Here is a 27,970-nt window from a genome sequence, read left to right on the forward strand (position 1 = left end):
ACCACAGATTAATACTATGTTGTTAGACTTTCTCAAAGAGCTGATGTGGAAAATGGAAATGTTACCGTAGTGTGTAGTAAGGAATGATTTCCTGAAGTTGGGAATTAACACCCATTGTCCTTGGGGATGTAGGTGTTAAAACAAAAAGCCTGTTTGTTCCAGTGGTTCAGGCAGATTTTAATCCATTACACTGAAGATGATTAAGGAGTGCTTGGTGTCCTGGGAAACATTTATTCCATCTAAAAGAAACTAACTGTTTTTTCATCTCCTGATTGTTTAAAGGATCTCGTGTCTAAAATAGTTCTTATTTGCCTACATAATTACGGTAATTGCATTTCAAAGTAATACTTTATATGTGAAGAGTTTTGAGATGTGATTTGACGTTATATAAAAGTAATATATTTTTTAAACTACTGGGGCCGAACAGAGGGAGCTTTGTTGCGCATGTGGCCAGACTGTACCTGACTTAGTGCTTGATCCTGATGGGCACCATGATTTTCTGTGTCGGTACTCTGGGCTTTTCCGACTTTGAATTTTAATGATCAGAAAATCACAGGCTGGGTTTGCTGAATTTCCTGATATGTATGTGTTAATGTGAAGTAGAATACCCTGATTGTGGTGTCCAAATTGAAAATGTTGCATTCCACAGCACTCGCTACACTAGTCCCTCACCTTGATTCGGGCAATAAAATATAATTTTAAAAAAAAATCAGAATAGTTCTGTTCCTTTTCAAGTTAATTTTTATCTACTTTCTGCTTGTTTTGTTTTTCCTTTTCCCAAGACCAATGAGAAACTATAACTGGGAAAGTAATTTATATATGCTTTTAGTGCATTACAATTTCAATTTGAATTTGTTTTTCCTTGAATATTGGAGCAAAATTGTCATTGGACTTCTCATTCCTGTTGTTAAGCTGCCAAGTCAAAGATGGTAATGAACAGTCTCTGGCATTTTGCCATACCTTTGGGTTCAGTTATGGTTGTCTGGAAGTTTTAACATTTTAAGGACATGTTAATATAATCTACAGATAGTAGATGTAATGATGCATTTAAGTTATATAAAAAGAAAAGCTTTTGAAAAAATATGACCGATGCAGGCTAGTCTATTCAACAACCATATGAGAATTTACTTGCATTTGCTGAAGAGAATTTTCTGACTGAGTAAAACAAGGTGAGATTGGATGCTCAGTGATTGAAAAATGGTTCACTGCAAATCTTTGTCTAAGGAATAGGCCAGACTAAAAGTAAGTTGAGCCTGCACCCGTACCTCCTTTGTTACCAAAACTTGTAACTAAGTTTTGAGATACTAATGTTTATTTCAGTTTTTCTGTTGATTCTAAATACTTTTATTAAAACTGCTGGTAACTTCATTTGCAACAACTGCCTTAGAAAGATTACTGAGGCTGTTTGTGGCTGATGGGTGTAGCAACTGAATTTACACTCCTAGTTGAAGATATTGCACAGTAAGTTAATGACTATGCCTACTGCTGTGAATTTGGCTTCCTTTTACTACTGGGCTCAGAAACTCCTCCCAGATAGTCTTGTTATTTATATCAGCATTCACCATTTAAACAAAAAAATATATATTTAAAGTAAACAGAAATGAAGGAAATATTATAGTAAATGATTCTTTGCAATTATTTGATTTTCTAAAAGAGTGATGACAGTGAAATTTGCTTTTCAAGGCCAAAATTCTGAACACCCCTGACTGGCAATGATTTCACTTCAAAGTCAGTTACACCACAATTAATTTTCTCAGTCGATTCAAAAAAAAAAGGAAACTCACTTTGGGTTAGCCACACACAAATGCCAAAAGACAAATGTGAGTTTCTTTCTATACCTGAAATGGGCAGTGACCAAGCTTTAACCCCAATGTAAATCCAACTTGTTCTGATTTAGACAAATATGGTCTTGACAATTTATATGGACTTACTCAGTGCTCCACTGTTTTTATAATTTTAAAATCATATACATGAAAGTAAGCTAGTTTTAAAAGTAAAATTGGTTAATGCTATAATGCATTTTCTTGGAATGGTGATAGAAGCACTATAATTAGCTGCAGAATTCCTGAGTTAGGAAGGACAAGATCAATTTGCTCTCACACTCTTGATGCTACATAGTGATTCCTGCTGGAAATTAAGAAGGCAGGATCAGACTTGGGTGTGAAGCCCTCTACCCCACAATTGAAAGCCTGCTGACATTCACTGACCAGGCTCATAGTAATGGTTACTTGGGTGAATTAATGGAAGCTGATTGACACTTTTGGAACCATATGTCAACATCAAATCAATACCTTCAGGCAAAGAGAGAAACTTAATGGAGGAAAATTAGAAAGAGGAAAAAAAAAAGGATTATTTTCGAGTGGACTTTAAAACCTGTTGGCATCTGCAACTCCAAACAGATTATGTGAATCTCTCTGGTTATAACATGTGGAATTCAACAGAAATAGTCAGAAAGGTTGTATCCTGGAGCATCAATAATGTAACCATCTAGTGTCATTTGATCACACATCGTGGGCTACCCCGACCTGCGAGAGAACATCTCTGCAGGCCAGGGCTATAAAAAGAGCTGGAGCATGCCACTGCAGCTTCCAGCACGAGCTGACACAAATGTGCGACAGCTTCGAGATGGGCGACTGGGTGAGGTCATCAGGAACCAGGTCGCCGTTTGGAGCGTGGGCAGGAGCATCGGCGGGGCACTGGTACGGCAGAGGAGCAGGAAGGTCGTGGCGGACTTGTGATTAGTGATCGGGGCGGAGGAGTGATGAGGGATCATGGCTGAGATTTGGTGGGTGATCGTGACGGAGGTTCGGCAAATTTTTGGTGCGGAAGTGTGGCGGGAGATCGTGACGGAGGAGCAATGAGAGATCGTGGCGGAAGTGTGGTGAATGAGGGTACGGGGCCCAGAAGAACCGAAGGCCCAGGGGCAGCACAGGCCAGCCCATTCTGCGATTTGTGAGCGCACTCGGTCTGTGCAGCAGAGCAGGTCTCCAGTCGTCCTGGTTAACCCTTGCCACTGGATAAAGGCCTAGCCTTGTCGAGCCCGTGTGGTGGCTGATGTGCACCGGTCACCACACGTTAAAAAAATCCATGCACAGGCATCTTCCACCCCCTCAATTGGAGTTCAGGCCTGGAACATCGGGTCCTTCATTGAAACATCTGTGAACTCATGTGGAAGCAAGTCATCCTTGTTCGAGGGACTGCCTTATGATACTGAAAATATTGTGACAACTGATAGTCTATGTTTTCATCCTCTGCTACATGATTCAGTTCTGTCAGTGGGTTTAAATACAACTTGATTTGAATTTTGCCAGTGTCTGTGAAAGTTCAGTATTAAACTGTTTTACTACAATCAGTTGGAATGCTGTTTTGCAGGTTAATTTAGGCTTGTAAAGCTCTTCAATGTTGAAACTTTAGTTATTTTGCAATTTTTTCCCCTGAAATTAAAATACTTAACAGAATTTGAAGTAGAAAATGGCTGGCTATAATAGCCTGTTGTTGTCACAATTACTCAACAGCCATTTTTCTTCCTTTCCTTTCCTTTTTTCTTCTGCTGTTTTCTGCATTATATCTTAGACTGGTATCTTTCAGGATTGGGAGCATTGCCCATTCATCCACAGTCGCTTGTTGGCCCAGACAGAGTTTCGCCTTCCATACACAAGCTTAGACAGCACCGTCCATTAGGGAGAACGCAGTCAGCGCCACTGCCACAGAATGCACAGGCCTTGCAACAGCTGGTCATACAGCAGCAACATCAGCAGTTCCTGGAGAAACATAAACAGCAGTTCCAGCAACAACAGATTCACATTAACAAGGTCAGTACTGAGGTAGCAACTATATGCCAAATAAACCTGAGGGCTCAGTGTGCTGATCAGCATACATTATACCACATCTGGTTCAGAGAAATGAAATGTATTTTTCCTCACGGCAGCATGGTAAAGCGCAAGTCATGGTTTCTATTTATGAAGGTCATGTGAAAGATTTTAAGTTATTAGAGTTAACTTGTTATTTAATGTTAGTATGTGACTTTTAGTATAAATAAACAAAATCAATAATTTTTTAAAATAATTTTCTGGAGGATTGCAGATTGATGCAGCAATTAAGTGTATTGCTGTAGGATAATAGATATTAAGATTGTAATTAAAATCAGCAAAACCTCAAGATTGAATCACAGCCATTGCCTCACTACAGCTAATTGTTATACATGAAAACTCTAAGTTTGTTTTCTATATTTCTTGCCGTTATACTTCCTGCATGCTACATATAGTAGAAACAGACCAATGTAGATGAAACGGTAAGAAAGTTAATACTCAAGTAGGCAGGAATTAGATGCTTTTTTATGAAGGCGACTGGTGATTGGTAAATAAACTATTGAATAGAGGGCAATATATAGACATCATATGGCAGGAATTAGGTGTTTTTTTTCTGATGACGACTGGTGATTGGTAAATAAACTACTGGATAGAGGATACTGAATTCTAGAATATTATTTTTATCACATGGGTAAGGCCATATAGTTTATCAATGACAACTTCACAAGGGAATTGTAAAGTTACTCAACAGTTTCCCATGAGTATTTCATTTTCAGATTCCTGACAGATGGGGACTTTGAGTGAACTAGGCTATTTTAGTCTAAGGAAAACATTTTTAGTCAGGAAATAAGCATTTGGATGAAACTAGTAAGGGAATGGAATCAAAAGTGGGAGTTCAAAATCCTTTTGTATGTTGGGCAGTGTGTTGGAGTACCGGAAGGATGAGCACGATTGGTTAAGTGGCCTTTTATTGCTCTTGAATTTTTCTCATGTTCATTCTCCTTACTTGTGGGCTGGGAGGGGGCTTTAATTTTTTTTCAGTGATCGTTATATTGAAACCTGCATCCCACAACAGGCACTTAGATTCCAAAAATAGAACTTTATTCAAAAATTAAGGTAGTTTACCTTGGAGTGCATGGCCACCAATCCCTGAAGGTAGCAGGACAGGTAGATAAGGTGGTTAAGAAGACACACGGGAGCTGGGTTTCCTGCAGGCTCTGCTGGGGTGGAGCAAAGCAGAGTGGGGGAGGCCTGGGAATGCCCGTGGGGGGTATATGGTAGGGACCCTGAATCCAGGAGGCAGGAGAAACCTGTCCCCAGGTAGTTAAACACGAAATGGATAGAGAAAAATAGGCATCTTGCCTCATTACACTATTTAAGTTAAGATGACGACCCCTGAGAGCAGGTTGCACCCCCACCCCCCTGTCCCACCTCCGGCAAAACCAGAAGTGGGCGGGTTGGAGGCGGGATCAGGTTGGGAATCCCATTTTTTACAATTTAACTGCCCCCATGCTTCAAACCCACCTGTGTTTTTAGGGGAAAATTCGGGACAAGGATGAGAATTTTCAATTGGAGGTATAGAGGGACCAGGGCCCAATGTAGATCTGCGAGCACAGAGGTGATGGGTAAGCAGAATCTGGTTCCGGTTAGGATATAGGCAACAGAGTTTTGAATAAGCTGAATTTTATGGAGGGTGGAGGATGCGAGGTCGGCCAAGAGAGCATTGGAATCGTCGAGTCTGGAGGTAATAAGAGCATAGATGAGGGTTTTAGCAACAGATGGGCTGAGGCAGGGGTGGAGATGGGCGATACTGTGGAGGTGGATGTAGGAAGGATCTGGGGCTAGAAATTAGCCAGCCTAACACACGTTTTAATGCCATTTTTCACTTAACATTTTTTTTTTGGCGTTCTAAAAAAAATTAAGGACATTTTTCAAATTTGGCCAGTGGTTTAACGTTGGCGTTAAAAAAATAAATAAATAAATAACAACCGCCATTTTTTACAAACCATTTTTGTGACATCAAAAATAATAATATCCCCGTTTTGTGAATTTGGCCAATAATATTTTTAAGGACAGTGATTAATACCGAACTGAAAAAGTTTGTCTGTCTTGGTCGAGTTGGAGTGAAATCAGTGATGATGGCGCCATCTTCGAAAACGGGGCTGAGTTAAAGCTTTTAGAGGGAAGGCTGTGTTTAGAGATTAGTGAGTTTTTAAGGACATTTTAAGAATAGGGCCGATTCTATCTGTGCCGTATTTGGTGACTGCTTATGCTATCCAGGATAATCATAGAAGAAGACTTATTCGACAGCATTATCAGCGTAATCAAAGAGGTCGCAAACTTATGGGGAGGAGGCCTTACCCCCAACGAGATTACAGGGAACATCGCTCATACCTCCACCTAACTGAGGCACTGTACGTTAGAAAGCTACGCTTTCAAAAAGAGGTGGTCACAGAGATATGCCAGCTCATGAAGACAGACATACAGCCTACAAGCGTGAGGAGGACTGCACTGACCGTCAAGGTGAAGGTGACTGTGGCACTTGCCTTCTATGCCTCCGGCTCCTTTCAGGCATCAGCAGGGGACATATGCTGCATCTCGCAGCACTCTACACATCGCTGCATTCGCCAGATGACTACTGCACTGTTTGCACGTAGGAAGGACTTCTTCAACTTACCAATGACACAGAATGAGAGAGCTTATAGGCTTTACAGGAATTGCTGGCTTCCCCAAGGCACAGGCTGCCATTGGGGATAAGGGATTATGCGGAGCGGGTGGGGAAGTGGAGCTGAGGCCATGATCTTATTGAATGGTGGAGCAGGCTCGAGGGGCCGTATGGCCACCTCCTATTCCTATTTCTTATGTTCTTATTGATTGTACACATATCGCCCTGTGAGCACCTTGAGGATCCGGAGGTTTACTGAAACCGAAAGGGATTCCACTCGCTGAACGTACAGATCGTCTGCGACTATACTCGCCGTATCATGTCAGTAAATGCAAACTTTCCAGGGAGCATCCATGATGCTTTACATAGAAACATAGAAAATAGGTGCAGGAGTTAGGCCATTCAACACTTCGAGCCTGCACCACCATTCATTAAGATCATGGCTGATCATTCCCTCAGTACCCCTTTCCTGCTTTCTCTCCATACCCCTTGATCCCCTTAGCCGTAAGGGCCATATCTAACTCCCTCTTGAATATATCCAATGAACTGGCATCAGCAACTCTCTGCGGCAGGGAATTCCACAGGTTAACAACTCTCTGAGTGAAGAAGTTTCTCCTCATCTCAGTCCTAAATGCCCTACCCCTTATCCTAAGACTATAATCCCCTGGTTCTGTACCTCCCCAAAATCGGGAACATTCTTCCCGCATCTAACCTGTCCAGTCCCGTCAGAATCTTATACATTTCTATGAGATTCCCTCTCATCCTTCTAAACGCCAGTGAATAAAGGCCCAGTTGATCCAGTCTTTCCTCATATGACAGTCCAGCCATCCCTGGAATTAGTCTGGTGAACCTTCGCTGCACTCCCTCAATAGCAAGAACGTCCTTCCTCAGATTAGGAGACCAAACTGAACACAATATTCCAGGTGAGGCGTCACTAAGGCCCTGTACAACTGCATTAAGACCTACCTGCTCCTATACTCAAATCCCCTAACTATGAAGGCCAACATTCTATTTGCCTTCTTCACCGCCTGTTGTACCTGCATGCCAACCTTCAATGACTGATGAACCATGACACCCAGGTCTCGTTGCACCTCCCCTTTTCCTAATCTCCCGCCATTCAGATAATATTCTGCCTTCGTGTTTTTGCCCCCAAAATGAATAGCCTCACATTTATCCACATTATACTGCATCTGCCATGCATTTGCCCATTCACCTAACCTGTCCAAGTCACCCTGCAGCCTCTTAGCGTCCCCCTCACAGCTCACACCGCCACCTAGTTTAGTGTCATCTGCAAACTTGGAGATATTACACTCAATTCCTTCATCCAAGTCGTTAATGTATATTGTAAATAGCTGGGGTCCCAGCACTGAGCCCTGCGGCACTCCACTAGTCACTGCCTGCCATTCTGAAAAGGACCCGTTTATCCCGACTCTCTGCTTCCTGTCTGCCAACCAGTTCTCTATCCATGTCAGTACATTACCCCCTATGCCATCCATTTTGACTTTGCACACCAATCTCTTGTGCGGGACCTTGTCAAAAGCCTTTTGAAAGTCCAAATACACCACATCCACTGGTTCTCCCTTGTCCACTCTGCTAGTTACATCCTCAAAAAATTGCAGAAGATTCGTCAAGCATGATTTCCCTTTCATAAATCCATGCTGACTTGGACCGATCCTGTCACTGCTTTTCAAATGCACTGCTATTTCATCCTTAATGATTGATTCCAAGATTTTCCCCACTACTGATGTCAGGCTAACCAGCAGATAATTACCAGTTTTCTCTCTCCCTCCTTTTTTAAAAAGTGGTGTTACATTAGCTACCCTCCAGTCCATAGGAACTGGTCTAGAGTCGATAGACTGTTGGAAAATGATCACCAATGCATCCACTATTTCTAGGGCCACTTCCTTAAGTACTCTGGGATGCAGACTATCAGGCCCCGGGGATTTATCAGCCTTCAATCCCATCAATTTTCTTAACACAATTTCCCGCCTAATAAGGATATCCTTCAGTTCCTCCTTCTCGCTAGACCCACTGTCCCCTAGTACATTCGGAAGGTTATTTTTGTCTTCCTTCGTGAAGACAGAACCGGAGTATTTGTTCAATTGGTCTGCCATTTCTTTGTTTGCCATTATAAATTCATCTGAATCCGACTGCAAGGGACCTACATTTATCTTCACTAAACTTTTTCTCTTCACATATTTATAGAAGCTTTTGCAGTCAGTTTTTATGTTCCCTGCAAGCTTCCTCTCGTACTCTATATTCCCCCTCTTAATTAAACCTTTAGTCGTCCTCTGTTGAATTCTAAATTTCCCCCAGTCCTCAGATTTGTTACTTTTTCTAGCCAATTTATATGCTTCTTCCTTGGTTTTAACACTATCCTTAATTTCTCTTGTTGGCCACGGTTGAGCCACCGTCCCCGTTTTATTTTTACTCCAGACAGGGATATAGAATTGCTGAAGTTCATCCATGTGATCTTTAAATGTTTGCCATTGCTTATCCACCGTCAACCCTTTAAGTATCCTTGGCCAGTCTATTCTAGCCAATTCACGCCTCATACCGTCGAAGTTACCTTTCCTTAAGTTCATGATCCTAGTTTCTGAATTAACTGTGCCACTCTCCATCTTAATAAAGAATTCTACCATATTATGGTCACTTCCCCAAGGGGCCTCGCACAACATGATTGCTAAGTAGTCCTTTCTCATTGCGCATCACTCTAGGATGGCCAGCTCTCTGGTTCCTCGACATATTGGTCGAGAAAACCATCCCTAAGACACTCTAGGAAATCCTCCTCCACCGCATTACTACCAGTTTGGTTAGCCCAATCAATATGTAGATTAAAGTCGCCTATGATAACTACTGTACCTTTATTGCACGCATCCCTTATTTCTTGTTTGATGCTGTCCCCAACCTCACTACTACTGTTTGATGGTCTGTACACAATCTTGCGTAAGAGCACTGTCTCACAACTGCTTGAAGAGCGGCCAGAGCTGGATGCTGGAGGGACAAAGGTTACGGGCTTGCCACCTGGCTCATGACCCCCCCCCCGGCAAAACGTAGACAGAAGGCAAGTGTCATTACAATATCTGCCATATAGCCACATGCAACATCGTCGAGAAGACAATTGGAATGCTAAAGCAGTGCTTCCGATGCCTGGACCACTCTGCAGGCTCCCTGCAATACTCCCCTCAGCAGGTCGGTGAGTTCACTGTGGTGTGCTGCATGCTACACAACTTAGCCATCATGAGGGAACAGGATTTGCCACTGGAGATTGCAGAATCACCTCAGGAGAGGGATGGGGGAGGAAGACGAGGAACCTCTGCCACCACTACCACCCCCAGGAGGACATGGGAGGAGGCCTCGTGGATCTTGCGCCATTGCAAGAGCCTTGCTTCAGCAGTTGATACTTCACTGTTTTTCATGAAGGCTGAACGGCACGTTTCATCATGGATTGCCCACTGTATCCCACCATGTTGACTATTTCCCCGTTATTCTGCAAATGACACACTGCATAAGTTTGGTTTCGTTGAAAAAATAATTTGAAATTTATTAAACATTTGTACACTTGTACTTAACTTTAATAAAAAATGTTGGTATTATATTAAACTTTTAAAATAAAGTCACTTAAATAACAATAAAGCGAATAACCAACCCCAAGAAGAACAAAAGAACAGCAAAACGACGACAACAACAACCACAGCAGCAAACAAACTTCAGCTGCAGCCACCTCTCATTCGGAAGAGCGCTCTTCACGTCTCCGCCTCCATACAGAATGGCCTGCTGTTGCCCTGGGTGCGGGTTCCTGCAACCCACTGGGACCTGGGACCTCGGATGGTGCATAACCGACATATGTCCCCTCCTGCGTAGGGCAGGCTTAAAACCCTTTCTACCTCTGTGATGTTGACCTCCTCCAAATTCAATACCACCGCCTGATCATCTTGCCCCCCCCCCCCCCCCCTTCCACCAAAAAAAAATCAATTGAAGCATCATCCTCCTCCTGATCATCCTGTGGAGGTTCTGCAGGATGGCTGAGTTCGGTGCCACCCCCTTCTGCTTGTCTTCTCCATTATTGGATGTATCTGAAATATCTGCAAAATATAAAAGAACAGATGACTGGTTAGCAGCAGGGGAGGGGGCAGGGTAACATGAGTAGGTTCACATATAGCGCAGGCTCATTTGAAGGACCACGGCGAATGATAGTACATTGCATAAACTGAAGCCTCGTCGACGGAAAGTACATAGCATAAACCGAAGCATAGCCCACACAGTACTTAACATTGGGCCAACCCAGACTGTGGATTTTGCAGGACTTACCCTCTCGAACCTGGGCTTAGCATCCGCATAGGTGGTCAATATCTGCGTCGCAGATAATCAAACCTGCAATCCCAACTTTCTAGAACTGTGAGCAGGAGCAGTCTTGCCGCACCCCCATCAGTTTTCCGCTGCTCTCGCCAGTTCTCTGACAACTTTCTCTGCAAAGATGGCAATAGACATTTTTAAGAGAGGCCATCTGCTGTTGTGGCGCACACACACATAGTCATCAAAGCACTTGTACCATACTGTGTGCATTTAATCAAGTAACCTGTATAATGTCCCCTTACTTGCATGTTGTTCATCATCAAAACATTGAAGTGCAGTGCAGAAAAAAAACAATCTTTATAATGTATGATGATCAGAAGCCTAGCGATACCAAGATGGGTCACATTTACAATTCAAGTAATTGGAGTGCATAAATAAAAATATTACTTACTCTAACTGTCTCACAAAGGTCACGCCACCTCTTCCTACACTGCAGATTGGTCCTCTTGCTGGAGTCCACCAAGGAAACCTGCTTTGCAATGTGTCACCAAGCTTCAGCCATTGCAGATGGGTGCAGTTTACCAGGACCTTTGTTCCGAATCTGGCCCCATTCCCTCTCTACACCGCCTACCAGGGCCTCATTTGCTTCCTGGCTAAATTTTCTAGCCCTCTTCCTTCCCAAATCACGCTGCATTTTTGTTCCTGCAGAACCTCTGTGTAAGTATTGAGAACTCTCCTGCAACTTTCAATTCCCTGTATATATGGCTCATTCAGACCAGGAAGTGTACTGTGCATGCACGGACACACCAGTCATGTGAAAAACGGACATTATTTTTTTTCTACGCATGCACAGATCGGGCATTTTTTTCCAGTCATGCAAAATTTCATTTCTGTTCTTAAAAACGGCGCTTTTTTACCGCTTCGCCAAAAGTTACAAACCATTTGAGGAAATTTAAGCATTTATTTTTTGGCGGAAAGAAAAAGTCGTTAATCGTGAATAAAGCCAAAAAATTGTGCTACCCTTCTTTGTGGAAATTCTAACCCATGGAGTCAGAAGCTCAGCTTGGGGGCAAATCGGAACCCGAGGTTGATAATAGGTAAATAGAATTGGTGGCATGGATACGGCGTTCATGCCGGGGTCTGAAGACGATGGCAGTGCTTATCCACTGGTATTGCTTTCAGTCCTTGCACTTAAAATGCTGAAATGTGGATTTCTTAACATTTCTTAGATACATTAGCTGCAAAATTCCAATGGTTTTGTAGGGCGTAAACCTTGCCAGTCTATCTGGGGGTTTGGAATTTGCGAGTTAATCTTGATTTTTGCCCCATTTAAGTTCTGTCCTAAATTCCCCTGGAAGTGATGTTTTGCACTAGCTAAGGCGCAGCTATGCCTTAGGCTTAGGCCAGGATGACACCTCCAATTATAATTCCGTCATTTACACTCTAGGATCTGCCAATCAAATGCTTTTATAAAACAGAGCTGAGGAATGCTGGTGCTGGGATCTTAAAGGTAAATTGCAGTGTTACATTGTGCTGTTTAATAGAGGCTCATAACTTTAGTTTGGACTGGACTTTTGTAAAAAAAAGTTTTTGCTTAATTTGCTCGTTATGTTGAAAATGCTTAACTTCATTTGAAGTCTTCAAAACTGTTTCTTGTTTTGGTAATTTCCCTAAAATGAAGGGGAGGACTGAAAGGTATTTCACAAGAATTCCCCCTTTATCATTAATACATTGGATGCAGAATGGTCGACAAACTGTAAAGCCAGGTTTATACAAGGCACCTACCAAACTATTGGAATTTTGCAGTTAATGCAGGAATTCTAGACTCTCCAGATACCTAACCACTGGGATGTATAGCCTCAAGATCATAAGTATATCCATGGAGTTGGGTGTCAGGAGATCGGTGTGTCCTATGAGATCTGTGCAAATGTTTCTGCAGCTGCCACTCTAGGATCCTTTGCATTGAAGAGAAGTCCTCTCTGCTAGTGCTGGCAAGTATGGCATTGCACTCGGCTGCCATCTGCCGTACATATTCAAAGAGTCTTTGCGATCCCTTCATATGGTTCTGATGCTCTGCAAGTATTTATCTTTCCATGGCAGGGCTCAAAAAATCATCATCTGAATGCTTAACACCCAGGGTCTGACATCTAAGTCTCTACTTGTACATCATGCTGCATTTTGTACATCTCATTATCTGGCTTCGTTCTGAGTTGTGCATCACCCTATGTCAACCCTAGACTATCTGTAACACACTGGGTTAGCCTATCTGGGCTGGTGAGTGCAAGTCATGGGGTTCATGATGGAGCTGGCCAATTTCTACAGATGTTGAAGGTCCTTTCATTGCTTCCTTCTTTCTCACTGCAATATCTTTCTTGTTTCTATTTCTGTGGGAATAAGAAGAATGCAAAATGTAATTCTCAATGTGTCCTCAGGATCTGCTTTGCCCTCTCCTCCTCCAGATTGTGCGCAACCTTTTCCTGTGTGACAAAAGAATGCTTGTTGTAGTTAATCACAGACTGTTAAATTTGACAACTATGTGAGAACTCTAATCACTTTTTTGGAATTTACATAGAAGTAGTGAGGTTTCAACAGGTATGAATGCAGGATGCTGTAATTAATTGAAGTCTTCCATGTGGAGGTGTTACTACAGATCATTTAGTGCCCAGGGTGATACCCTTAGCTTTGTGAATACATTCTCGGGGTAAATATAGGTCTTCTATCTGAAATGTAAAAAATATATAAACGCCAACTAATAAATCTTACCTTTGACTTTCAGGCCGTTAAGTCCCATTCTCCCATTCTGTACCAGCAAGGGATCTTGGGGAATTAGGGAGTTGGTACTTGCTATCTGTGCCACTTCCTTCCTCATGGTCCTGGCTGCTGTATTGGCAGGTCTCTTGCCACCCATTCCAACTATTCCGTTCCCCTATTTCTAATTTCAATTTGGATAATTTTTATGTAATTGTCCAAGCAGTCTCAGGCTCTTTTTTTTTTCCTGGTTGTTTTAGTCCATCGTGTTTGTCAGCCTTTTGTAATAACAATCCAAAACTAATCTGACTGACCTGCCCCCTCTCCACATCCCTGTATCCTCCTCTGCCACAAAAATGTATTCACTTTTCCTTTAAATGTTTCAATAGTCTTTTCTTCAACAATTCCCTGTGGCAAAGCTTTGCATGCTCCTAACATTCTGCACAAATACATTTCTTCCGACCTTTCATGGAAACATAGAAAATAGGTGCAGGAGTAGGCCATTCGGACTTTCGAGCCTGCACCATCATTCAATAAGATCATGGCTGATCATCACCTCAGTACCCCTTTCCTGCTTTCTCTCCATACCCCTTGATCTCTTTAGCCGTAAGGGCCGTATCTAACTCCCTCTTGAATATATCAAACGAACTGGCATCAACAACATTCTGCGGACAGGTTAACAACTCTCTGAGTGAAGAAATTTCTCCTCATCTCAGTCCTAAATGGTTTACCCCTTATCCTTAGACTGTGTCCCCTGGTTCTAGACTTCCCCAACATCGGGAACAATCTTCCTGCATCTAACATGTCCAGTCCCGTCAGTATTTTATATATTTCTATGAAATCTCCCCTCATTTTTCTAAACTCCAGTGAATACAGGCCCAGTCGATCCAGTCTCTCCTCATATGTCCGTCCTGCCATCCCGGGACTCAGTCTGGTGAACCTTCGCTGCACTCCCTCAATGGCAAGAACATCCTTCCTCAGGTTAGGAGACCAAAACTAAACACAATATTCCAGGTGAGGCCTCACCAAGGCCCTGTACAACTGCATAAGACCTCCCTGCTCCTATACTCAAATCCCCTAGCTATGAAGGCCTACATGCCATTTGTCTTCTTCACCGTCTGCTGTACCTGCATGCCAACTTTCAATGACTGATGCACCATGACACCCAGGTCTCGTTGCATCTCCCCTTTTACTAATCTGTCATGATTCAGAAAATATTCTGCCCTCGTGTTTTTACCACCAAAGTGGATAACCTCACATTTATCCACATTATACTGCATCTGCCATGCATTTGCCACTCACCTAACCTGTCCAAGTTACCCTGCAGCCTATTAGCATCCTCCTCGCAGCTCACACCGCCACCCAGCTTAATGTCATCTGCAAAAGCTCCCATACCTTGCTTTTCTTTCCAAAATGTATTACCTCACAACTCTCCACATTAAATTACATCTAGCATTTGTCTGTCTCTTCTGTTAACCTGTATTTTCAGTTCTTATTGTTTGCCCAAGTCCAAATCATCCGTATGCACCAAGAACAAAACTAGATCCAGCACTTAGCTGGGGTACACCACTTCCAACCCTTGTCCAACCTGAGCAACACCCATTAATCCTAAACCTTTAGTACAACAACCAACATCTGTTCATGCCGCTATTTTTCTGCTAATACTATACACCTCAAATTTTGTAATAAGCCTCACCTTATCGAGTGCCTTCTGAATATTCAGAATTGTCTCAAAAGAGCTCAATAAATGGCTGTTACATTAGATAGACTTCAGTGGTTAATGTGTAAACAGGAAAGTTGAAAACATAGCGATCATTAACCTATTTAGTTAATTATGGATTCAATTACTGTTCAATTTAACATGGGTTCTTACGGGGTCATAGTAAGTTTGAAAACAGAAAAGATGTAGGAACAGTATGAAAGGAAAGGTGAAGTATCACATAGGCAGTGCATAGTGAGGTATTTTCATGAAATCTCCGGTATTCATTTTAATAACCTAGCCCTAGTTATCTAGCTTTTATATGAAACTAGGTGGGATATTTCCCGCCCCCCCCCTGTGGTTCGAATGAATTCCAATCTTACGGATCACTGAAATATTATCCATGGAATTAATGGGAACATTTTTTGGGTTTTATAAATGTTTTGTGCTTAAAACAGCTCAAATTTAAGTGGAGTGGATTGATGTATAGAGCTGATGACACCATAGGTGCTCCAAGCTGCATGGGGAAAGAGAGTGCTAAACAGGATTGTTTACAGGGTGAAGCAAATGTTTGCTTGTTTCTATGTTCATGGTTACTTTAATTTGTGCTGAGCCATTTAATGAAATAAACTACAATTATATTTTCTCTCCTGCTTTAAGAAAACAAAATTCTTAGCTGCTAATTGGAAAATGTAACACAATGTTTTGAGTATTGTGTGCTGTCTAGAAATATATTGCACCCTGTAGATTCAAAAGTGTGAAATGGGAAGGGTGAAAAACCAAAAGTGGCTGTCAATAAATCCATTCCGAGTGCATTTTCTGCCTCTACATAATCCTGAACTAATGCGTGAGCGCTTAACAGGGTGAAGTCTGTTTTAGTTTCTATCTGAAATGGCAACCTGGGTGAACAGATAATGACACTAATTACTTTATCTGTTTGAGTTGTGCTTAGATTAATTGTACCTTTACAGAAATGCAATTCTGTCTTTCGTTTGAAGATTTATTTTATTGACAGAGCATTAGGCTGGCAAAATGGCTGAATATTCTGATTGTAAATCTGATTTTATAGCTGCACTGAGACCATTCATTTGGGAAAAGGTTGATGCATTTTAAGTGCAATTGAACATATTGCTTGGGGGTTTATTCAAAGAATTTCTAATTCCAAAGATGATCTGCAGTAACACTATAAATAGTTTTGAAATTTAAACCATTATCAATTTCTGAAGTCCAATATTTGTGGGGAACATAGTCTTTCTGGATAAGACCGACTTTGCAAGTATGTACACTTATATTTCCAAATTATTTGCTTTTGGATATATTTGTTCTCATTAACCTGCCTGGGCTGATTGATGGAATATTTCCACTTTTTGGCAGCTTGTAAGATTCTTACAGCTAGCACAGGAAGGAGACTTTTTCATTGTATTACTCATGGCTGGATTCAAAGCCACGGGCAGTGGTAAAAGGGACCGTGATCCAACTGCGCTACTCAGTATCCGTGTGACACACTTGTGACAAAATACTGTTAACCTATTCTTTATCCCTGAGCAGTGAAACCAGAAATTGCTGCAGGGACCTCTGTAAATGGAATAAAATGTAGCCGATTAGGGACCAAAATGGAGGCCTGCGCATGGAGGCAGAGGACATGACTGAGGTACTTTGCATCTGTCTTTACCAAGGATGAAGATGCTGCCAAAGTCATAATGAAAGAGGAGGCAGTTGAGATACTGGATGGGATAAAAATTGATAGAGGCGGTACTAGAAAGGCTGGCTGTACTTAAAGTAGCTAAGTCACCAGGACCGGATGAGATGCTGAGGGAGGTAAGGGTGCAAATTGCAAATGGACTGGCTATAATCTTCCAATCCTCCTTAGATACGGGGGTGGTGCCAGAGCACTGGAGAATTGCAAATCTTCCACCCTTGTTCAAAAAAGGGTGTAAGGATAAACCCAGCAACTAACAGGCTAGTCAGTTTAATCTCGATAGTGGGGAAACTGTTGGAAATGATAATCCTCGACAAAATAAATTGTCACTTTGACGAGTGTGGATTAATTAAGGAAAGCCAGTGGCGATTTGTTAAAGGCAAACTGTGTTTAACTAACTTGATCAAGTGGACTTCCAAAAGGCGTTCGACAAATTGCCACATTATAGGCTTGCCAGCAAAGTTGAAGACAGTTGAATAAAAGGGACAGAGGCAGCATGGATACAAAATTGGCTAAGTGGTAGGGAACAGAGAGTAGTGATGGATGGTTGTTTTTTGGACTGGAGGAAGATACTCAGTGGCATCCCCGAGGGGTCGGTTCTAGGACCACTGCTTTTCTTGATATGTATTAATGACTTGAACTTGGGTGTAAAGGGCACAATTTCAAAATTTGCAGATGATATACTTGTGGAATGGGCAGGCACGTGGCAGATGAAATTTAACGCAGAAAAGTGTGAAATGATGCATTTTGGTAGGAAGAGCGAGGAGAAGCAATATAAACTAAAGGGTACAATTCTAATGGGGGTGCATGAACAGAGAGACCTGGGGGTATATGTGCACAAATCATTGGAGGTTGCAGGGCAGGTTAAGAAAGCGGTTAAAAAAGCATATGGAATCCTGGGCTTCATAAATAGAGGCATAGGATACAAAAGCAAGGAAGTTATGATGAGTCGTTATAAAACATTAGTTCGGCCTCAACTGGATTATTGTGCCCAATTCTGGACACCGCACCTTAGGAGGAATGTGATGAAAGCCTTAGAGAGGGTGCAGAAAAGATTTACGAGAATGGTTCCAGGGATGAGGGACATAGAAACATAGAAAATAGGTGCAGGAGTAGGCCATTCGGCCCTTTGAGCCTGCACCACCATTCAATAAGATCATGGCTGATCATTCACCTCAGTACCCCTTTCGTACTTTCTCTCCATACCCCTTGATCCCTTTAGCCGTAAGGACCATATCTAACTCCCTCTTGAATATATCCAATGAACTGGCATCAACAACTCTTTGCGGTAGAGAATTCCACAGGTTAACAACCCTCTGAGTGAAACTGAATGGCTTACCCCTTATCCTTAGACTGTGTCCCCTGGTCCTGGACTTCCCCAATTCTTCCTGCATCTAACCTGTCCAGTCCCGTCAGAATTTTATATGTTTCTATGAGATCCCCTCTCATCCTTCTAAACTTCAGTGAATATAGGCCCAGTCGATCCAGTCTCTCCTCGTATGTCAGTCCTGCCATCCCGGGAATCAGTCTGGTGAACCTTGGCTGCACTCCCTCAATAGCAAGAGAACGTTCTTCCTCAGATTAGGAGACCAAAACTGAACACAATATTCCGGGTGAGGCCTCACCAAGGCCCTGTACAACTGCAGTAAGACTTCCCTGCTCCTATACTCAAATCCCCTAACTAAGAAGGCCAACATACCATTTGGCGCCTTCACCGCCTGCTGTACCTGCATGCCAATTTTCAATGACTGATGTACCATGACAGTTACGTGGATAGACTGGTGAAGCTGGGGTTGGAGAAGGTTGAGAGAAGAAAGAAAAAAGAAAGACTTGTATTTATATAGCGTCTTTCACGACCACTGGACGTCTCAAAGCGCTTTACAGCCAATGAAGTACTTTTGGAGTGTAGTCACTGTTGTAATGTGGGAAACGCGGCAGCCAATTTGCGCACAGCAAGCGCTCACAGAGAACTCTGTGATAATGACCAGATATTTGATAGTGTTCAAAATCATAAGGGGTCTTGATAGAGTACATGGAGAGAAACTGTTCCCATTGGTGGAAGGGTGAAGAACCAGAGGGGACAGATTTAAGGTGATTAGCAGAGGAACCAGAAGCGACATGAGAAATATCTTTTTTACACAGTGAGTGGTTATGATCTGGAATACACTGCCTGAAAGGATGGTCAATCATGGCTTTCAAATGGGAACTGGATAAGTACCTGAAGGAAAAAAAATTGTAGGGCTACGGGGAAAGGGCAGGGAAGTGGGAGTAGCTGAAATGTTCTTGCAGAGAGTTGGCATGGACATGGTGGGACGAATGGCCACTTTCTGTGCGGTAAGGATTCTATGTGTATAAATCATTTCATGCAAATCTTTTGAGAAATGGCAAGCTGTTACGAAAAGATTTGGATGCAAGTAATGTTTACGAGACTCTAGGAGCTCAGCGCCCTCCCGGATGCACTTCCTTCACTTAGGGCTGTCTTTGGCCAGGGACTCCCAGGTGTCAATGGGGATATCGCACTTTATCAGGGAGGCTCTCAGGGTGTCCTTGTAATGTTTCTGCTGCCCACCTTTGTCTTGTTGGACGAGAACTGAATAGAGCGCTTGCTTTGGGAGTCTCGTGTCTGGCATGGGAACTATGTGGCCTGCCCAGCAGAGCTGATCAAGTGTGATCAGTGCTTCATTGCTGGGGATGTTGGCCTAGATGAGGACACTAACATTGGTGTGTCTGTCCTCCCAGGGGATTTGTAGGATCTTGCAGAGATATCGTTGGTGGTATTTCTCCAGCAACTTGAGGTATCTACTGTACATGGTCCACATCTCTGAGCCATACAGGAGGGCGGGTATTACTACGGCCCTGTAGACCGTGAGCTTGGTGACCGTTTTGAGGGCCTAGTCTTCAAACACTCTTTTCCTCAGGCGGCCAAAGGCTGCACTGGCGCACTGGAGGTGGTGTTGGATCTCGTGGTCGATGCCTGTTCTTGTTGATAGGAGGCTCCTGAGATAAGGGAAGTGGTCCACGTTGTCCAGGGCCCCGCTGTGGATCTTGATGACTGGGGGGGCAGTGCTGTGCGGCGAGGACAGGTTGGCGGAGGACCTTTGTTTTCCTGATGTTTAGCGTAAAGCCCATGCTTTCGTAAGCCTAAGTAAATACATGACTATGTCCTGGCATTCAGCCTCTGTGTGTGCACAGATGCAGGCATCCGTGTACTGTAGCTCGACAACAGAGGTTGCGATGGTCTTGGATCTGGCCTGGAGACGGCGAAGGTTGAGCAGATTCCCACTGGTTCTGTAGTTTACTTCCACTCCAGCGGGGAGCTTGTACACTGTGAGGTGGAGCATGGCAGCGAGGAAGATTGAGAAGAGGGTTGGGGCGATAGTATATATACAGACTAAATCACCAGTCCAATACTTATAACTTAATAAAAATTTAAATCATAAATGTTTATAGGGCAGCTGGAGGCCATTTGGCCCATTGTATCTCTGCCGCTTTTTTGCAACACATTTGGCTCTGTATAATTAAATATATAGTTTGCTCATTTACCTTCTAAGAATTTGTTGTTTTTGTGCATCGTTTATTTGAACGTTTTTAATGTTGAACCCAAACTGCTTATCAACACTACAGACATGTTTTCAGATGTTTACTGAATGCATTTGGTTTATGTGGTCCTAACTCTAGTTGGGGGAGAAGGGCCAGGAAAGCAGATTTATAGAAGAAAACCATTACTGTCTTGCTTTGAATTTCTTCCTCCAGAGATCATAATACATATTTAATTTTAGGGCCATGTTTTACAAACACTATATTAGCTTCATTGCATGCCTATCCAATGCTTGTTCATTGTTTATAGATTAGAGCCAAGATGAGCCGATTGCACAACCTTCTGACGTCAATGCTGTACTTCTGGAGATCTGCCACTAGATTCTGCGTATGCCTACTGTTGACCATATCAAATGAGAGTATTCATGTGGTCTATTACTATGGTTGTCAAGACAACCCTGTAGCCCTTGCATGCATCTGCAGTGACACAGTTTATAATTGGTATTTATTGTTGGGGCTTAAAGTATTGTATTACACTGTCGTTTTTGTCAGTAGAAAGATGTAGCCTAATGTACCTTAAATTTGGACTATTGATTTTAAATTTTGCTTTCTTTGACATTTGAAATGTAATGTATGCATTAACTGACATGCTGTTTAGAATCCTTAAAAAGATAGATAATAATTGGATATTCTGTAGTATATTTTCCTGCAATTTTTGGAGTGGGAAAAGAGAGGGGAGTGGGTGATCTTACTGTACTGCAAGCAGCATGATTCTCTGCGCTTTCAGTTCTCATGTCAGGAGCATCTTCATTCCCCATCTACTGCTGTCAGATTCTGTGCTGTACTTACCACCAGTGCTGCCTCCGCAAGATTCTGCAAATCCACTGGGAGGATAGACGCACCAACGTCAGTGTTCTTGATCAGGCCAACATACCCAGCATCGAAACACTGACCACACTCTACCAGCTTGGTTGGGCGGGCCACGTCGTCCACATGCCCGACACGAGACTCCCAAAGCAAGCGCTCTACTCGGAACTCCTTCACGGCAAACAAGCTAAAGGTGGGCAGAGTAAACGTTACAAGGCCACTCTCAAAGCCTCCCTGAAAAAGTGCAACATCCCCACTGATACCCTAGAGTCCCTGGCCAAAGACCGCCCTAAGTGGAGGAAGTGCATCCGAGAGGGCGCTGAGCACCTCGAGTCTCATCGCCGAGAACATGCAGAAATCAAGCGCAGGCAGCAGAAAGAGCGTGCGGCAAACCTGCCCCACCCTCCCTTACCCTCAACGACTATCTGTCCCACCTGTGACAGGGACTGTAGTTTTCATATTGGATTGTTCAGCCACCTAAGGACTGACTTTTAGAGTGGAAGCAAGTCTTCCTTGATTTTGAGCGACTGCCTATGATTTTGATGATGTACTTAAGGTTTTAAAAAAATCTTCTTTTGCTTCACACAAATGCACAAGAGTATCTGGCAGTGAGTTTGTCAGTGATTCAACCTCAGGAATTTGGTCATTCATTAACTGGTTGAGCTTCCTTCTTACACTTCAACATGCTCAGAATTGTTGAATTGATTCACTGCTAGCCATTTTTAATCCTATATTTACATAGTAGTTTTGGCACTCTAAAACCATATTTTGCACTGCTGTGCAGATTCAGCACTTTAGCTTTTTCTCTTTGGCAGAGCACTTCTGTTGCTAAATGCATCCATATTTTGAATCTGAACTGCATGATCCAGCGAGATCAGTGAGCTTAGAAAGTTTCTGCTCAGTGCACACAACAACAAATAAAGGGGATACCCAGTGAGTAACCATGAAATAACAGGTACATACTGGTGAGAAAGATCTGATCACTCATGAGTGCATTATGATCGTCTTATTTACAAGTTAATAAACGGCTTGTTACACTGATCTCAGAACATGGAGGTTTCAGGATAATTCTGGTTTTTAATAAAATAATGAATTACAATTATATAGGTTAGGGGAGGAAATTCTACAACTGAGGTCCTAGAAGACATGGCCACCAATGGTAGATGTAGGCAATCAGAGATGCACAAGCCACAGTTGGAGTGCAAGAGGTGTAACTCATGGTCAAGATGAGCTCAGAGAGGGCATAAGGGGAGAGAAACTAGAGAAGTTATGAGACAGAAAGAAAAGAAAGACTTGCGCCTTTCATGACCACCAGACGTCTCAATATGGGTTCAGGGTTAGGGAGGGGGGCAACCTTGGGGGACGCTTGGCAGAAAGGATGGGGTGACGCAGAAGCAGCTGAATGGATAGTCAGAATCTTAGTGACAAAAAAGTTAATGAGCTCGTTGGAGGTGAGGTGGCTGGGGGCGGGAGAGGGGGGAGGGTGTAAGGAGACAATTGGTAGTGGAGAAAAGAAAGGGGGGAAATTATCTTTGCTTTCCACGCTGATCCTGGAGTAATGAATGGTTTTGGCAGAGGAAAGCAAGGCCCGATAATGCTTGGTGTCCAGCCAAATTTGGTGATGGATGGTTAAACCAGTTGTGCATTAGATACTGCGTCCCTTGGACTTAAGGGATCGAAAATGGGGTCTGTAGCAGAGGGAATGACCAGGGTGGGAGAGAGTAAGGATTTTACTGGGGACAATGGCATCAAAGGTGGAGATGAGGGAGTAGTTGAACTGGTCGACAGCTGCCGACGGCTAGATCTGGTGTTCCCTTCTAGATCCTGTGATCCTGTAACTCTCTGTTCCTGTATCACCTCCTATCTACCATTGTTGGCAAAGCCTTCAGCAGTACTCTGAAACTTCCATCCAACTTATTTCTCTCTCCTCAACAACAGTTACTTGCATTTATATAGCGCTTTTACCATAGTAAAGTGTCCCAAGACGTTTCACAGAAACATTATTCAAAAAAATGTTGACATTGAGCCATATGAGATATTAGGACAAATGACCAAAAGCTTGGTCAAAGAGTTAGGTTTTAAGGAGCATCTTAAAGGAGGAGAAAGTGTTAGAGAGACGGAGAGGTTTAGGGAAGGAATTCCAGAGCCTAGGCAGCTGAAGGCACGGCCATCAATGGTGGAGCAATGGAAATTGGGGAAATGCAAGAGGCTAGAATTGGAGGAGCACAGAGATTTCATATGGTTGTAGGGTCAGAGGCTTTTCCCCTTCCTATTTCTCTATTGGTGGCTACAGGCTTTGCCACCTTTACAGAGATAGGGAGGGGCAAGGCCATGGAGAAATTTGAACACAAGGATGAGAATTTAAAAATTGAGGCGTTGCCATACTGAGAGCCAGTGTAGGTCAGCAAGCTCAGGGGTTGATGGGTGAACGAGAATTGGTGCAAGTTAGGATATGGCCAGCATAGTTTTGGATGAACGCAAGTTTACGGAGGGTGTAAGATGGGAGGCCGGCATTGGAATAGTCGAGTCTAATGGTAACAAATGCATGGAGGTTTCAGCAGTCGGTGAGCTGAGGCAGGGGAGGAGACTGGCGATATAACTGAGGTGGAAGTAGGCGGCTTTGGTGAAGGAGCAATATGTGGGCAGAAGCTCATCGCTAGGTCAAATAGGATGCCAAAAAGAAGGAAACTCTTACATTTATTTCGCGACTTCCACGACCACCAGACGTCCCAAAGCCAATGAAGTACTTTTTGAAGTATTAATCACTGTTGTAATGTAGGAACAGTCTGGTTTAACCTCAGATGATGGCCAAGGAAGAGGGATGGAGTTGGTGGCTAGGAAACAGAGCTTGTGGCAGGGACCAAAGTCAATAGCTTTTGTCTTCCCAATATTTAATTGGAGGACATTTCTGTTCATCCAATACTGGATGTTGGACAGGCAGCGTTACAAATCCGAGGCGGAGGTGGTGAGGTAGAACTGGAGGTCGTCGCCGTACATGTGGAACCTGTACACATGACTCCTTTTAAAAGCCGCCTTAAAACTCCACGTCGATAAGCAATCTTTTGGTCATCATTCCTAGATCTCCTACTAAAATCTAGCATTCTTTCCTTCCTTCTTCTGTGAAGCACCATGGGGTATTTCTCGATGTTAGAAGCTGTAGCGATGCTGGTGCAAACCAATAGCTCATTTGCGTTTTTATACTTTTTTTTAATAGAAAAGATGGTTTTACAGGTTTAACCACAGTTGCCCCCTACATGTTTTTTTTATCAGCCTGCTGTATGACGCACTCCCTATTTTGGTACCATCTTCTCATGCAAATTATATAACACTTAATCTAGATAATTGGACTAGATGCAGTTTATCACAATTCTTTTGACTCTTGTTGTGTGGTATTTTGGTATCATTTGTAAATTTACAGATTTTGCTTACACTAGTAAATCCATTTTAAAATTCATAATCCACATTTATGATGGAAGCTGCCTATGTAAACTTGTCAGCTGTAATTATGCTCTCCTTCCAGTGGTGATGCTACAACACCTGTTTCGTCTCTCCCAGGTACTTGGCTACAGCAGAAAAACTCCACCTCTGCTGCCCAAATTGCTGGATGTTTTGCTATTCAGATGTTAATACTATTGGTAAATAAGGACCAGAATATACGAGTTTGAAATGGAGATTGGATTACATTGGCACACTTGATCGAGTTGTCTTCTAACCCTGTTTCATTTGAAGACTGCATTTGATCTTAAGTGTCTTTCTTTCTTTGTGAAGTTCCTTTCGTGTTTTTGGGTCAATCCATTCACTCTTCATATTCCACTTCTATTAGTTAGTGATGAAAGGTGAAGTAAATTTGGAATGATTTATTTATGTACCAGAATCAAAAAGTTATATTTAACATTGCTGAAGAACTTTCTTTTGAAACTAAAACAGACCAAATTCTATTTGTATTTCAGAATATCAATCTGAGTATGACTCTAGCCATGACCTTTTGAAGAAATCTGATTGATTTGTTTCTCAATTTAAATCTGTGTCTACTGCATATAAATTTTACATTACTTGTGATGCACTGCAGGAGGCTCCACTGATTTGTAGGACTGATAACAGTGCATAGTGTTTTACTTGGTCCAGAGGTTGGAACTGCTTCAGGCCTTTGCACAATTCCCCACTGAGTGATACTTTTTGATACTATCCTCTGGTTAGGATCATGAGACTGGCATTTAAAATTAAAGACAAGGGGAGAGAGGACTGCTTTACCTCTTGATTGTAAGGATCAGATGTGTTTGGGGTGCTAGTAAGCACATCTTTGCTCAAACTACAATTTCATGTTTGCCAAGATAAATGTTGAAAAGGAATTTTGTAGGAAATGGCACATTGAACTCTCTTGTGGCTCTCTGACTTTTGGTTCAGCATTAACTGCAGATTGTGGGGGTGTAAGGAGATGCATTATGTCCCCATGACTTGTGTAGTATCTCTCTTCCCATAAATAATAGTTTAATTTCCTGAACCTGATTGCTCACAGACATGGCCAGCCCTTTTGAGAAGACAAGGTTTGAATGCTCATGTCTTTATTCCAATAGTAAGACTGAACAATACACAATGTATTATTAGCAGAAATGAGGTTGTCATGAGTGCTCAGATAAGATGCAGATCTTGGTCTGAGAAGAATTGCCATTAAGCAGCCAATCGTATAATGAAAATGTATTTTGTTCGGGCAATGTGCATTGCTATGACCAAGAAGTTGAATTTCCTTTTACTAAATATTTATTAGGATATCAAATAATAGGTACTGTACTGACACGCATTTGTTTTTCTTGAAGAGAACAAAATTAAGACCCGCTTTTAATAATGTTCTACAAGTCCTTGCAAAATAGTTACAATTGTGGCTCCCAAAGTTTTCCAGTTTAAAGCTGCTGTTATCCCTAGTTTTCATTTCCGTTTCCTCTGTTGAATGGGTGACAGTTAAGAAAGCCTTCCTCTTTAAAAGTGATATTTGGTCTGCCTAGAGCTACCCATTGTGAAGATATTTCAATGTGGAGTGGAGGAGATTTTCAGGAATGTGCAGTCCTGACCTGTGCTCTTCTCTGCTGGATTCCTGCCAATCACAGTCGGAGCCCAAGGACAAAGAGCAGTGGTCATTACTGTCACTATAAAAGCCGGAAAACTTGAATATCTAATTAATGGATGGCGCTAGGATGAGCAATTTATTTTTAACCCTTGCAGCAGTGTGTATGACTTTAGTTATGTGGGTGCTATCAGACTCCAAAGTGACCGACAGATTTATTCTTAAAGTAGAATATTCTCTGTATATGCTGTGTTTTTGCACTTTGTATCTGCAAAGTAAACATAATGGTGCTGGTATTCCGATGTCCCGGGCTCGTACGAAGTTTCTATGGACCCAGGAAGGCATCGGAAAAGCCGGTTTTCAGCGCGCAATGCGCATGCGCTGAAAACCGGCTTTTTCGATCTGTCAAGTTTTTGGCTTGACAGATCATCTGCAGATCGGGAGCAAGGACATTTGCAGAGCAAGATTTCCGATATTTACGGATATATTGCCCAGCAAATGTCCTCAACAATCTTGCGCCTGAAAAAGCAGGCGTATAGCCTACTTTTACAGGCGCAAGTGTTTAAAAATAGATGACAAACATTTTATAATAGTTATAAAAACACATTTTATTCTTAAAAACCCCTCCCCACTACCGTAAGTTTATTTTTAACCATAATTTAAAAAACTTTATTAAAAATTGGGAAAATAGTTTATTTTTATAAGACATAACTTTAATTTCAATTAATTTTAAATATGTGTGGTCTATTTTTTTATTATTTTGTGTGATTGCTTTTGTTCCCATTAATAGCACTGAGAACTCGTAGATACGCGAATCTCAGTGCTATTAATGGGAACCTGCGAAATACTTGCTTGATTGGCTGAGCAGTCACACATGACTGCATTATCTGCGTCGGGAACCCTCTGCACGGGAGCGCGCTTCGCTGCGCGGGAGGAGAAGGCCTCCCCATATGAAATCAGGGCACCTCCTAGACCACTAGGTAGATTCGTTAAAAATCTCAAGCAAGGAGGCAATTGCCTGCGGGAAGACCCCCATAGGAATTTCTGGGCCAATATTTTTCATTGTGGGAACAAGAAGCCAATAATGAAAATCTTGATTTATTTTTCTTTCAAAATGAACAGTTATAGCCAGGGGAAGAAGGAAGCAGGTTTTAAAGTTGTTCAAGGGTTAGATCAGACAAGAAAAAAAAAACAGATGTGTAAAACAGGAGAGAGAATAGAAGGAAATAAGACAAACAGATTTTGCAGAATTCAGTGTTTTACTTCACCTTATGTTTAGTTATTCCAGTAGTTTAGAGTTAAGATTATGGTAATAAAAGTGCTCCAAACATCTCTGGTTGTATTACTGTAATATTAGTGCTTATTAGTATAGTATTAGGCAGTACTTTGTGTTGAGGATGACTTGCTTCTACATCAAAAAATGATGAGTTCACAGGTGTTTCAATGAGCTACATCTTGAAGGGTGGAAGATGCCTGTGCGTTAATTCTTTTAACGTGGAGTGGCCGTTGCACACCAGCCGCCACACGTGCGTGACAGAGCAAGGCCTTGGTCCCATGGCAAGTGTTAACCAAGACGACTGGAGACCAAGCT

The 27,970-nt window shown here is 42.4% G+C and overlaps 1 protein-coding gene across 1 annotated transcript in view; it reads left to right on the forward strand.

The window, feature by feature from the left end:
• hdac4 (histone deacetylase 4) overlaps positions 1–27,970 on the forward strand; it is a 625,953-nt gene that overhangs the window by 409,950 nt on the left and 188,033 nt on the right. The window contains exon 9 of the mRNA XM_070873855.1: positions 3,574–3,812. Within this exon, the coding sequence (XP_070729956.1) occupies positions 3,574–3,812 (239 nt within the window). The remainder of the gene's footprint in view (positions 1–3,573; positions 3,813–27,970) is intronic.

Source organism: Pristiophorus japonicus, chromosome 3, assembly GCF_044704955.1.
Source record: "Pristiophorus japonicus isolate sPriJap1 chromosome 3, sPriJap1.hap1, whole genome shotgun sequence".
In the NCBI taxonomy this organism is placed as follows: Eukaryota; Metazoa; Chordata; class Chondrichthyes; family Pristiophoridae; genus Pristiophorus; species Pristiophorus japonicus.